This window comes from Mustela erminea, chromosome 15, assembly GCF_009829155.1.
Source record: "Mustela erminea isolate mMusErm1 chromosome 15, mMusErm1.Pri, whole genome shotgun sequence".
Classification (NCBI taxonomy): Eukaryota; Metazoa; Chordata; class Mammalia; order Carnivora; family Mustelidae; genus Mustela; species Mustela erminea.
The window spans coordinates 78,844,152-78,858,697 of NC_045628.1; the positions used below are offsets into that span (position 1 = coordinate 78,844,152).

Below are 14,546 nucleotides of genomic sequence, written 5' to 3' on the forward strand. Positions count from 1 at the left end.
ACCGTGGTTCTCAGCCTTCAGTGGGTGTCCAAGTCGCTTGACTGGCAGGTCTAACACTGATTGCTGTGCTGGCCATACTCAGAATTTCTGATTGGGGTGTTCCACTGGCCTTGGAATTTGCATTTGTAACAAGTTCCCAGGTGAGGCTGACACTGCTGTCCCCCAAACCACTGGTGTTGTGGGAGTGCCAGGTAGCTGGAGGAATGCAGTGTGGGTGCTGAGCTCTGTGTGGGGCATGCTTCAGGTGCTTCTGAAACATCTGGGAGGGTGGGCAAGTCTAGACCCATCAGTTCAGATGAGCAAATGCTTCTCTCCTGTGATGTTCTGATGTTCTTCTGAAGAATGGATGAGAGATAACTATTTTAGGAGGGAAATTCTGTTCAAGACAGAGGGAACTGGGTGAAAGTCTGAGGAAAGCCAGGCAATGCTGCAGAGTGGCTCAGAACAGGGATGAGAATATGGGAGAAGACAGGCAGTAAGAGGTACCAAGCCCCAGAGCTGTCAGCCAAGGTGCGTGACTATAAGTTTTCCAAAGCAATACAGCGCTCATCTGAAATGCCGAGCTTGCGCTGGCCATCCCCTGAGCTGTAGCAGAATAGAAGGCTGGGAGACAGCTTTTCAGGGCAACTTGATAGCTTTGGTTGACTTTGAGAAGGCCTTTGAGCTTGTTCTTCAAAATTAAGAAGCTTAAGAAATCCTTTGAGGCTAGGGTGGATTCAGGCACCTAGAGGGGCTCTTTCTCACCTTAGAAATTCTCATTTGGGAAACTTCACACAGTCAAGGGACAACCATGCATAAGAACCACAAAATAGAATACCATTTTCAAACACATTTCCAACCAAGTAGTTTTTCATGTGCATAGAATTTCTTAGTACTTTGTTACTGGGATATGAATCTTTCTTTAGTTAATTAACTAAGATGGGAGAAAGCCATAATTTCCCTTGTCCTCCCACTGAATTCAAAGAGAAAAATCCACTGCCTTTTGTTTTTTTTGAAAACACGACCGATTTTCCTTTCTAGGTTTTAACTAATAGCTTCTTCTGATTTTTTTCTATGTAATTAAACTATTCACATAAAATACTTTTTACATTTAGAAACATTTTCAATTTTCATAAGCATTCCTTGCTGTTGTACTGCTGGTTGTTAAAATAGTTCTGTGGCACCTATTTTTTAATATTGCCTTTATTGTGAAATGTGGAATATACTTAAAGGCCTATGACTTTTTTGCCTTTAACATGATACTAGCTTCAAATTTACAGTGGTTCTGGAATTTAACTTTTAACCCCCCTCTGTACATTGAGCCTGGTTCCTTACTTCCCCACATGCTTCGTAGTGGTTCTATTCAAAACTAATAGTTCAAATTCAAAACTAATACTAAGACATGTTTTTAGTAAACTCCCCTTTTTCCTAATAAAGAGTTAAATATAGGCACCTGCCAGTGCCATTCTCTTAGCTTGCAAGATCCAGGAGTCTTTCATGAATATTAGTTTCATAAGTATTTCAGAAGTATTCAGTTTGAAATTCTTGATTTCTAGGAGAATAGTAACATGCATTAGAATAAGAAGTAAGGCATAGTGCCCATTTTGAGTTTTGAACTTATGTGTGCTGAGAACAGCCTTTGTTCTTATGCTGTCTGAGCATCGTGACCTGTCTGACTTTCACACACATAGTGTCCATCGATTGTACTCCTGCTGATAGAAACTAGCACTTAGCATAATGCCTGTTTCAGGCCAGGTGCTTGCATATACTTCCTTAATCATTGCATCAGCCCTACAAGGTGAGTGTTACTCTTTCTCCATTTTATAAGTGAGGACCCTAGAGCTCACAGAGGTGAAGAACTTCCCCAGATCCCAGGTTAGCGTGTCTGGGAAGTTCAGATCTGAACCTCAGCCTGCCTGGCTTGAAAGCCCATATTCTCCTAGCTGGGTGCTTCTGTGACGTCATGTAAAGGATTTATAAGCCCGTGGGCATGGTGCCTGTGTTCAGCAGATTAAGGCCTTTTACCTTAGCTTGGGGTCTTGTGTCTGGCGAGTCTGTTTTCCTACGTCGTCTCTGACTTTGGCTGTGACTCTTTTTCTTGTTGAAGTTCTTGAGGCTATACAAATCTTTGTTTTAAGTGGTATGTTTCCAGGGGACCTTTAGATGCACTGTTTGCAGTGAATTCAGTTATTACCTTGTAATCAGATCACTGGCCAGTTTACTAGGTTTTGAATCTTGGGTCTAACAATCACTGACTGTGTGACTTGATCCAGTTATGTCTCTTTGAGCCTCAGTTTCCCCATTTGTAAAATGGAGAAAATTTATGTGTGTTAACTCATTGATTCTTGCAATAACCCCATGAAATATGTGCTCTCAACCTCATTTTATATATATGAATGAGAAGACTGATGCACACAGAGTTTCCATAACTTGCTCTGGGTTACTCAGGGCTAGTAAGGAGTCCAGCCCGGGGATCTGAGCCCTGCAATCAGGCTGGCTCTGGAGCTGTGCACTTAACCATGCTCCCCTACTGTGTACAGCTGGAGGATTGTCCCAAAGTTCAAGAGTGCGACTGACAAGTGGATGGAATAATTGTAAGAAAATGAGACCTTGATAGTTGTTCTGACTCTTCTCTTCTCTCACTGTCCTTTTCTGTTTTTGTTTTTTTCTTTTTCATTCATTGTCACTGCAGAAAGGCAATATTACCATTTGTATTGAAAAATTTTTGTTCTGTTCTTGTCAAGGAAAATACTTTGGGTTCTGTCTTAAGCTTTATGGCATAATTATATAGTAATTTTTCCTTCAAATATTTAACCAACTTAAAGACTGTTTGTGCTTTCCTGTCTTTCATGCTTCTCTGTCCTTGTCCCTGGTTTTCTAGGTGGCAGTGGGAGACATTGTGAAGGTCGTCAATGGGCAGTACCTCCCAGCAGACATGGCCCTGCTGTCCTCCAGGTCAGGTGTGCGAGCGGACACATTGTTTCAAATAAACGTGAACAATAAAGCATTAAGTGGTGACTATAGGAATCGCAAGCCAGCCTTTCCCTTCCACCCCCAGAGGCACTAGCCTTTTCTCTTTGGCCTCTTCTTCAGTTACTTGTTATTTTCCTTCTTTTGTTCCTACCTTAATCCTAAATTTCCTTTCTCCCATTCATCCCCTTGTATTTCTGTAGAACTCTTTTAGATATATCGATTCATTTTACTTTCGTAGCCATTCTGGGCTATTCCGCATTCATAGGAGGTGCTCCAGAGCAGTGGAGTGATTTTGTCAGTGACACGCAGACTGTAAGGCTTGAGATCCAGTCTCCTGGTGGGAAGCCAGGAGTCTTCCCCTGGGGCCAGGGCCTCCTTTTCAAGCTGCTCAGAGATCCAGGCCATGTTCACAGCAGAGACATGACCTGTGGTTGTTGTTGCCCCTTATCCATCCACGCTGTGTCCCCTTTCTGCCCAAGTGCATGGCCATGCTCTCCAGGCAGTTCCGTGCTGGCAGTGTATCACTAATCACTAACTGACATGAATAATGGACGATGCAGTCCTTGACTTTTCCTTGGCTTGATACATGAAAGTATACATCAAAGATGGAGTGCTACAATTAGGATATGAATAAACTTCTTTTCTTGCATTTCAAGTTTAATTCTATGATAAGACTCGAACTTCCTATGTTTATGTGCTGCAGGGAATCCTAGATGCTCGCATTGTTGGCATTTTCTTTGAATGCAGACAGTGTTAGTTTTATTGGATTTGATCATACATTGGATTCTAAGCATTAGCATTGAATTTTCTGCTCAAGATAAAAGGTTTAAAAATGGGATCCCAGGCCCATAGAGAAGAGCGCCATATACATAGGGTAGGGCTTGTGTTTGTTCCTATTGATTGGTAACAAGAGAAATAGTGAAATGTGGATCACTTGATGGTTTGGGGTATGCGTTTTTGCCGTAACCTTTGGAAAACATGCTTTTAATATGAGATGGTTTGTCTGAGCTGACATGTTTCTAGGGTGCACATTACGGTTTGAGTCTGTACATTCTGCTCATTTATAACTGAGTACATTATCCCATTTAATCTTTCCCCAAACCCTTGGTATCCCTGCTTCTTTATGCATGAGAAAACAGAAACAGATGAAACAACTTCTAAGTCCACACAGCCCACAAGGGGTGCAGTAGGAGATTTTAACTTAGCCAGTGGGTTGCAGACTCCATTCTTCTGACCCACTAATTGTGAATAGAAATAGGAACACAGTATCTGCCAGGCTTATTGTTTTTTCTTTTTAAGATTTTATTTATTTATTTGAGGGAGAAAGAGAGAACATAAGCAGGAGGAGGGGCAGAGGGAGAGGGAGAAGCAGGATCCCTGCTGACCAGGGATCCTGACATAAGATTCCATCCCAGGGCTCTGGAATCATGACCAGACCTGAAGGCAGACACTTAACCCACTGGGCCTCCCAGGCGCCCCTGCCATGCTTATTGTTATTCTTCGAGTGTTCTGTCCTTAAAACTGGGTGTTTTGATTAAAAAGTTACCTGTTGACATAGCAAGAGGTACAGGGAAGGAAGGGCTTGCCAAGCCTGTGTCTTGATTGCTGAATTCTGGTTGTGATGCTTTTCCGCAGATGTGTTTGTACTGGCTGTGGCTAGGGTGGGTCTTTTGGTCAGGAGCAGGCCGAGTCTCAGACTTGAGTCATCCAAGCACAGTGGTGGGGGTCTCAGCTGGAACATGTTGTGTTTCCCTTAACCCACCAGTCCTCTTCTCATTCCTCTTCAGTTATCTCTGCTACTTAGGGTAAACCATCCATTATGTGGGGCCCATAAGGGTGGATCATTGGGCAAAAAACTTTGTGTTGGTGTTGAGCCTCAAGGAGGAGTGTCTTTCTGGTCAATTACTACTAGAGTGGTTGAAGGGCCAGTCAGCAGACACAGTTTCCACAGTACAGACTTTATGAGCTGTGAATTTGTGGAGGGGATCTCACTAAACTTTGGCTTTTTAAATTTCTCTCTCCGTAGTGAACCTCAGGCAATGTGTTACGTCGAAACAGCTAATCTAGATGGGGAGACGAACCTTAAAATACGTCAGGTAAAGTAATCTTTTATGAACCTGTGTTGTTAAGGAGACCCAAATTGCAAATTTGGTCCACTGTACTAGTCAGTGTATTTTCTAGAGAAAAATGCCTTGCTCGAAAGGGTTCTGCCTTAACCCTAATGGAACCCATGGAAAGAACATGGCTTTTATAATGAAGGGAGGCCCTTGAAAGAGACAGCAGGGTTAGAAAAAGTGAGCTTCATTCAAGTATGGGTCATGAAGGGTATCTTGCCTTAATTTATGTCTGAGCTTTATGTCTGTTAATGTAGGTGGAAAGAGATCCTGTCAACTGAGGTTGAGGTGTGTGGTGGAAAGGGCGTCATCTATATAGAGAGATACAGTAGACAAGCTCTGGGTACCTTACTTTACATGGTAGTTTTAACTGAGAATTTAATTCTAGAAAGTAATATATTAGATACAAAACTTCTATGCCTTAAAGCTGTTCTTACCATATATTTTATTTTAAGATTTTATTTATTTATTTGACGGAGAGAGATCACAAGTAGACAGAGAGGCAGGCGGGGGGCGGGGGAAGCAGGCTCCCCACTGAGCAGAGAGCCCAATATGGGACTTGCTCCCAGGACCCTGAAATCATGACCTGAGCTGAAGGCAGAGGCTTAACCCACTGAGCTACCCAGGTGCCCCCTTACCATATATTTTAATTCTAGAATGAAAAATGGTCTTTACTGTAACAGAAATTTTAAGCATTTGATGCTCAAATTTTCTGTTGCATGAAGTTGAATTTGATTAATTCTGTCCACCTGTCTTTCTTTTCTACCATAGATGTTTGATTTTGGTGAGGTTTTTGTTTTTGTCTTTTGTTTTTAAAGAAGAGTTGCTGAGTACTAGATGTAATACTACTATAACATAGTAAAAGAATGCTTTATTCTGTTTTTATGACTTGTATTAAAGGAGAGTTAATGAAGTGTTGTCTGCAAGGGGCTTGAATACGTGGTTCCTTGAACATGGATTTTCCCAGCATGATGAGAGAAATGTCATTTTCATTTATTTATTTATTTATTTGACAGATCACAAGTAGTCAGAAAGGCAGGCAGAGAGAGAGAGAGGAGGAAGCAGGCTACCCGCTGAGCAGAGAGCCCTGTGTGGGGCTCTATCCCAGGACCCTGAGACCATGACCTGAGCTGAAGGCAGAGGCTTTAACCCACTGAGCCACCCAGGCTCCCCACAATGGGAGAATCTTAACTTTGCACTTTGCTGAATTCTTTGGAAACTTTTGCATTAGGTTGCTATGACACAGTCTGCCTGGAAGTCTATCTTGAGGGGCTGGTAGCTTGATTTGTTAGCCTCCCCATCGACCCTGTTTTAGAAGATCCATTATTTCCTTCAGATTAACAATGGGGATGCTGAATGTTGTCCCCAAACCCGGAAGATTGTATTCAGTTTCCTCTTTTGGTTTAACATTTTAGGGTCTGAGTCACACTGCCGACATGCAAACAAGGGAAGTATTGATGAAGTTATCTGGAACTATAGAATGTGAGGGACCCAACCGTCATCTCTATGACTTCACTGGAAACTTGCACATAGATGGGAAAAGGTATCACTTTTGCTTTTCTTAGTTTTTATTTTATTTTTTTGTTCTTAAGTGGGACTAAGAATTACTGGAATTGGTAAAATATTAGCTTGTTTTTTTGGCTTCAAAATACTTTAAAACCTTAAGATTTCTTATGTTTAGTTTAGATATGAGAGACTGAGCCTTTCCTGAAGCACAATTTCAGTCAATATAAACCTTCCTTCCCTTAAATTTAAGGAAGGAACTTATTTTTGTCAAGAAAACAGCCCCAGGGTCTGAAATGAGATTAAAGGCACTGGCTGTTTTTCTGTGTGTCTTACCTACCAGGAAGTAGAGGTGGTTTGGGCTGCATAAAATTGTCCAGAAAAGCATAAGAGAAGCATTTTCAGGTGTAGGAGATCTAATCTATTTATTAGAGAAACATCTTTTTTTTTTGACTAGCATTCTTCTAAGTAGCATTTGTTTTTATAAAGTTGAATGGAAGAAACAGTAATTACTCTTCCTTTGGAATATTCACTGCCCTGTTGTCTATATTCCATTGTCTTTGTCCTCTTGGCATTTGTTTGAGTGTTGGAGAGTCATTTTTGTCATTCTGTTGGGGTGCAGTTCTCCCTTCTACCCATCTTTAATCTGCATGCTCCTTACGGATGCTTCCCGTCTTTGTATTTTGAACAGACACAAAGGGCAGGACCTAACCGTGGGAATCAACCCAAAATAACGATGACAGCTGCAACTGCTTTCTTGGTTTTCCTTTAGCATGCAGAGCCATTCAGTAGGCTCACCATTTTGAATTTCTACATTATCACTCAGCCTTTTATTTAACCATTAAGTCATCCTTGACAAATTTTGATATTCTAGATTTAGAGTCTATAAAATAAACTGGGTTTCCTCATGAATAAGCTTCTGGTTATTTTAGCAATTTTCTTTTGGGTGTGGAGTTTTATACCTGGGTTTTAAGAGAACACAATTCCCTCTAAAATTTTATAAGAAAAATTATATATAAATATATACACACACACATTATATACATATACACACATATATACATACATATGCAGGTATGTATATATATATATATTTTATTTTTCTCTTGTAGTGATGAATGGATAGGATGAAACATTTTTGTGGGTCTTTTTCTTTTCTTTCTTTTTTTTTTTTTTTTTTTGTAGATGAAAGGAGTGGTAACCTTTATTGCCCCTCTGTCTCAGTGAAATAGTTCAAATTTGACTAAAAGAAACTACTGAATTAATTAATTGATTGTGGGTTTATGTTTAAGGGGGAAAGCTCATGCTCATTTGTCAAACTATCATTAAATATAAATGTTGTTTCTTATTTTTAGCCCTGTTCCCCTTGGGCCTGACCAGATCTTATTAAGAGGTACACAGCTTAGAAATACTCAGTGGGTCTTTGGCATAGTTGTTTATACTGGACACGACACCAAACTCATGCAGGTAAAACATTTCTATGCTGAAAAACAATGCTGATTTCAGTCTTTGCTTTTTCTGTCCATTTTTATGAAGTAGAGAGTGCAAATGCAGATGTTGCATTTACGGGGCTCAAATTTGTCTGTGAACCTAAATTTAGAAAGGAAGTACATCTTATTTCTTGTTCCTTGGGTACTTTTTCTGGGATTTCCATTATTCTATCAGATATTTGTTACCTCTTATTTGAAATACCAATGGTCTTTGTTTTTACTGGATTTAGGGGGACAGTCAGTTCTAACTTCATTTTATCTTCTGGACTTAAGCAGAGATTCATTCTCACTTCCTTTTATCTCTACTTCTCTTCCTCACCCCACAAATTAGGATTTAATAGTAAATTGTCCTTTTAATTGAATCCTTGGCAATTTAAATTCAGTTATTTTTGTACTAATATTTATTCTTCATACACCAAAAAATTAAGTTAAAGTGATTTTGCTCTTCCTCCCTGTTAATGATTTTCAAAATATATGTGAATTTACAGCTGCCCACATTTGTATTATGATGTATTTGGCCAGAAAGCTTTTGAAATTCTGTATAAATCAGTGTCCCAATGTGTCATTTCTTCTATTTCTTTGATATCTTTTGGATCTTATTTTGCTAATGGTTGCTGTTCATGACAATCAGTTTTTCAGCTTGTCTGCTCTTTTGTATCACTCCCAAAGCATGTGTTTGACTGTATTTCTTAGTTCAAAACTATTTAGTGACCACCATGCACCAAGTCTTGAAGTAGGCCATGTGGACACAATAGTGAAATGCCAAGCTCACCCTCTGGAAGCCGCACAGACTAAGGAGTAAGATGGAGTTACTGGATAGAATGTGAATAGCTGCAGTATGTGTCATTACAAAGGGCCTTGGGTGTCTACAGAAAGGCCAGGCAACCCAGGATTGGAGCCATTGGTTGACTAGATACAAGACACCCATTTTTGTTGGGGAGAGTTGGGGGGCGGGGCTCTTGTGTTGGTCTACTGTTTGAGGTCAGGTGTTGGAGGAGGAGAGTGTTAAATGTTGATTAGAACAGATGAGGTGATAGACTCCCATGTCTACCCCAGCTGGGAGATACAATGGAGATGGGGTGGCAGGGAGTGGGGGAGATGATGAACATAAGAAGGCTTCAGAGGCTCAACCGGCTGATCAGTGTGTAGGGCACTTGTCTTGGAGTTTCTGGGGTGGAGAGACCAGGGAGTGAGCCATAGGAGTAGGAAGCTAATGGTAAAGCTGTGGGAGGCCATTTGAGGACTGAGAGATAATACTTCTGGTGTTCCATGCTCTGATTTTTAAAGACATGATAATGGCAGGGCTGGGGCCAAGATGGATATCATAAGCCAACCACTCACCTTTTTAGAGAGTGAGGGACATGGCTGAGAGGTTAGTGGGTTTGTTGAGCAAGAGGCAGAAGGCAATGTAGCCAAATGGCATGAGTTTCCCGAGTGAGTGTTTTAACATGGCATTAGAAGCAGAAAGCGTCAGAAGTACTGTTGGCTTCAGATCCCAAGGCACGTGAGTCTTCACTGGAGCACTCTGCTTGAGGGGATTCAGGGAAGGATAACCTCAGCTGGGTAAGAAAAGCTCCCAAAAGAGGATGAGGACATGGAGAAGTTTTGGTCCTGGGACGATAGGGTGTGTTGGAATGGCTGCAGGGGGTGTGTGCTGAGGATGGGAGATCCATGGTGGCTGAGAGAACAAATTTTGGTGAATGCTGAGGACCTCTTGGATGGATCAAGATTATTCAGTGTGTCTAGTCACTGGTTCAGAACTGACTAGAAAGTTCAAAGTTTGTTGGTTCTAAGCAGCCTGTATGTGAAGACTTTACCTTGATGAATGGTTTAGTGCTCTACCACCTATTAAGTATCCTCTGACTTCCTAGCCCAGTCCCAGCAGCCGCACCCAACACTTGGAGCTCTACTAACTGCAGATCACGTCTGCTTTTATGATGAAGAGACAGAGATGACAAAGACTTCAGGAAGCTCAAATTTAGGTGGGGTGCCAACACCTGTTTTTAGATTGTGCATATTACAAATTTAACCACTCCCCAAGATTCCTGGTATACCAGTTGTTTTTTTCAGGGTGACATTGGTAGTGCAGCTTTGTAGCTAAGGTGTAAGAGGTAATCAAGTTATATCCCAAAATGATCCCATCATCTTTTCAGTTAGCAGGGTGTGCACAAAGCTGCCTCATGACGTTTGCTCTTGTGAGTGAGATAGGCACTTCTTGCACCTACGTGTGATAGGCCTGTGCAAGGCTTATTATGTGTTGACTATTCTAGTACAGAATGATGGAAAGACCCAGAAACATCTGCACTAGACTTGCTGTGCCTTTAGGACTGAAACAACAAGTAAAAATAATGAGCTTTCAAGAGGAATGTAATAGAACACTTATAGCTGGAAGTCATCTTGTTTGTGAAATAACATTTTTTGTCTGGGCTTGTGCTGCTTGACCACAGAGGGGAAGCACGATTGCCTTAGGGTTCTTCTACTTTTTTGTTTATTCTATAAACTCATACCTCAGTGTCTTCCCTTCAGAGTTACCTTGTTTCAAGTTCAGTATAGTTACATGCAGAAATATTTTCAATATTATTGTTTCTATCAGTTGAAGGGGAAAGAGGTATCATCACTTTAATTACAGCAAATACTTAGTGCCAACATGCATTAATTCTAAGCGATTTGCGTGTATTAACTCATTTATTCCTCATAATGGCCCTATGAGGAAGATACTATTATTGTGTCCATTTTCTAGATGAGGAGACCCAGTGTCTAAGTAGTTACCGAAGTTACACACCCACTCAGAAAGAGAGAGATTTAGGATTCAAACCTAGGCAGTTTGGCTCCTGAGTCCATGTTCTCACTAGTTACTCTATGGACTACTTTCTTAGGAGGGCAGAAAGTGTTTAAATTCAGGTCAATTATAAATGTTTTCAAACTCTGACATTTTGGTTTTTATTTGTAACTACTATAAGTAAAATTTTTATTAAATACATTTATTAGCACTAGTTTCGTAGTTTTTTTTCTTTTTTTTTGTAATAGCAAAACATTCTAAGAAAACTAAGTGACTAATAGAGATGGTTCTGGAATTATATATAGCCACTTAATTCAAGTTTTAATTATTTTTATCACTATTTAAATTTTGTTGAATTAACAAACAATAAACATAACTTTTTTGCTATACAATTCTGTTTTAACATGTGTATAGATTCACATAATCTTTAACATCTTCATGAAAGATGTTAATTGAAAGATGCTTATTTCTATCAAGAATTCCATTACTCAAAAGCAGCAGTATTTTCTAAGAATTTTATGGAAGAATTTAAAATGCTAGTCAGAATTTAACATTAAAAGCTCCTCATTGAAAGTTGAAATGTTAGAGAGGAGAAGGGAGTTGAGGGAAATTGGAAGGGGAGGTGAACCATGAGAGACTATGGACTCTGAAAAAGAATCTGAGGGGTTTGAAGTGGCGGGGGGTGGGTGGGAGGTTGGGGGAACCAGGTGGTGGGTATTAGAGAGGGCACGGATTGCATGGAGCACTGGATGTGGTGCAAAAACAATGAATACTGTTACGCTGAAAATAAATTAAAAAAATTAAAAAAAAAAAAAAGAAAGTTGAAATGTTCAGGGAATGGGAGTGAGTAGGCAGAACTTGACTTTCAACAAAATGTGTGTGATGTTTTGGGCACTTATATTGGATGAAAGATAATTTTTCCTAACCCTGTTGACTGCCATGACTGAACCACTGGAAAAGATCAGAAGCTAGGGAACTATCAGAGTCCTAGAAATGATGCTTGTTGTAAATTTTTTTTCTCCCTGTACTCCAGTGAATGTTTGTTAAAAATAATAAGATTCAGGAGTTTTAAAAAGATTGAGGTAGACAGTCTTGGAACTAGTCCGTTGGCTTCTTCTGTAAGACCTGAGGTGGTACGTTTTCCCTAGCAACCTGAGGATGGGATTTGATCTCTGGGTCAGCCGTCACTGATAGATTTCCATTTAGAAATTTAAAGGACTTTTTTTTTTAATCTGTAAAGGACAAATAATTCAGAGACCTGAAGTGAAAGGAGGAAAAGAGAATATAAAGAAAGATGTTGCTGTAGTTCTTAAATACTGAAACATTTCAAAACTGCCAATAAACTGAGTTCCCACCTCTCCACCCCTGCAGAAAACCAGGCCATGATCGTAGTATTTGTGTGATGTTGTTGTATGAGCTTCTCTAGGGAATTTAGGGATGAATTGCTCTCTGTTTTCATTTGATTTTATTTCTATGTTGTGGCTTTATTCATATTCTTATTTTTGGAGACCTTTTCATCCTAGCTCCTTTAATGATCAGATGAGATGAGAATAGTGAAGAATGCTGACTGAAGTTTTGCACAAGGCACCATTTTTATGGCCATTTAATGCCTCTCAACTTTCAGATCACCTGATTTTTGTAAACAGATGTTGCTAGTAGAGAGACCAAGCTTGTGACTCCTGGAGAGAGACCTGTAGATTAACGCTCCTGTGTCCATCTGCCCCTATCTACTTTCTGGCTTCTGATCTAATCCAGGCTCTGCTCACCTCCAGGAATGGATTATTACCATCTTCTGGGTTACTGTATTAGTTTCCTATTGCTGCCATAACAAATTGCACAAATTTAGTAGCTTAAAATAACACAAAGTTGTCATGTTAAAGTTCTGTAGGTCAGAAGTCTGATACGGTCCTATCTATGTCATGATGCCTGCAGGGCAGCATTCCTTTCTGGAAACTTCAAGGAGGTTCTAGAGGAGAATCTGTTCCTTGCCTTTTCCAGCTTCTAGCACTGCCCAAATTTCTTGACTTGTGACCCCCTTTTCCATTGTCAAAGCTGGCAGTGTTGTATTTCTTGGGCTATTCTTGCGTGGTCACATTTCTCTCTGACTGTAGCCAGGAAAGGATCTCTTCATTTTCTGTTTTTAAGGGCCCATGTGGTTAAATTGGACCTACTCGCATAATCCAAGAAAATTTCCTCAAGTCAAATCCTTAATTTTTTAAAATTTAAGTTGTTTTTTTTTTTAAATAAGTGAGAGAAAGTTTGGTTGGGGGGCAGGAAGCAGAGGGAGAGGGACAAGCAAACCCCATGATGAGCATGGAGCCTGGCATAGGGTTTGATCCTGGGATGCTGAGATCATGACCGGAGCCAAAAACCAAGAGTCAGACCCTCAACTGACTGAGCTATCCAGGTGCCCCAGTCATATTCTTAATTTAATCACATAGGCAAAACCCCATTTATCATATAAAATAATGTATTTACAGGCAGGGTCCAGGTATCAGAGCATGGATGTCATTGGCGAAGCCATTATTTTTCCAGCCACAATTACAGTCAGAACATTTTTAGTAAATTAGCTTCAAGTGCATAATTGTCTAGTATAAATAGTTCTATTGACTTTTCTAGTACTGAAAGTTCCAAAATTTTCACCTATGTGTAAGAGTCCTTGAATCTGACTTTAACGAATCTTTCTGAACTCACTTGCCAACACTGGCTTCTGTTTGAGCTGGGATGGTTTCCCGACCTGCAGTGAGAAGTCAGATCATGCATGTTTATAGATGGCTAGGCTGTTTTCCACTTTTGTTTTACTTTCCTGTCTACATTCTGTTTATGACTCAAGACTGCATTCAGATTTCTCACAGCCACTAGAGCTTTCCTGACTTTCCTGCTTGTTTCTTGTTCAGTTTTCCAAATGAACTCTGTCCATTCGTTTATTTTGACACCTATTGATGTCAACACCTATTTTGCATTTTGGATGTGTATGTGTCTGTGTATGTCTTTTTTTCCTCAATTTTCAGGGGAAAATAAATACTTCAAAAATAGTTCTTTGTGTATTAATTATAGAGCTCTATTATTTGAAGATTCAGTCTAGATTTTTATGATACAGAATCTTTAAGTTTCTCTTAAATTAATGACCTCCTGATTTCTTTTAAACTGATTTTAAGTGATTTAGAACTTTTTTCTAAGATTGCAAAAGTAGCTAATTTTATATTAAAATGTAATCATAAGTACAGATTGAATCATGAGGAGTCAAAATGTGTTCTTTATTTGAAACTAGCTGTTGATTCAGGAGAATGGCACACTTATTACTTTAATTGGTTATTTGGCAAAAATATAGACTTTTTATTTGTTAAATTTGGTTAACTTACCTCCTTTTTTCCCCACTCCTTAACCCCGTGCCTGTTCTGTGACTCTTATTCATTTTTCAATGCTGTTGTACAGAATTCCACAAAAGCACCTCTCAAAAGATCGAATGTTGAGAAAGTGACTAATGTGCAGATCCTGGTGTTGTTTGGCATCCTCTTGGTCATGGCCTTGGTGAGCTCGGTGGGGGCCCTGTACTGGAATGGGTCCCAAGGTGGAAAGAACTGGTACATCAAGAAGATGGGTAAGTGTCAGTAGGGAGTGCTTGTTGAAGTAGAATGAAACTACTTTGGAAAACCCTTCCAAGTGTGGTTTATGTGTGGTGTCCATGCCATCCTTCATTCTTTTGGC

The 14,546-nt window shown here is 40.0% G+C and overlaps 1 protein-coding gene across 5 annotated transcripts in view; it reads left to right on the forward strand.

Moving 5' to 3' along the window:
• LOC116574179 (phospholipid-transporting ATPase IB) overlaps positions 1 to 14,546 on the forward strand; it is a 595,210-nt gene that overhangs the window by 150,061 nt on the left and 430,603 nt on the right. For all 5 annotated transcript variants that reach the window (XM_032314763.1, XM_032314761.1, XM_032314760.1 and 2 more), the window contains exons 7-11: positions 2,861 to 2,934; positions 4,979 to 5,048; positions 6,482 to 6,609; positions 7,925 to 8,036; positions 14,274 to 14,439. In XM_032314763.1, the coding sequence (XP_032170654.1) occupies positions 2,861 to 2,934; positions 4,979 to 5,048; positions 6,482 to 6,609; positions 7,925 to 8,036; positions 14,274 to 14,439 (550 nt within the window). The remainder of the gene's footprint in view (positions 1 to 2,860; positions 2,935 to 4,978; positions 5,049 to 6,481; positions 6,610 to 7,924; positions 8,037 to 14,273; positions 14,440 to 14,546) is intronic.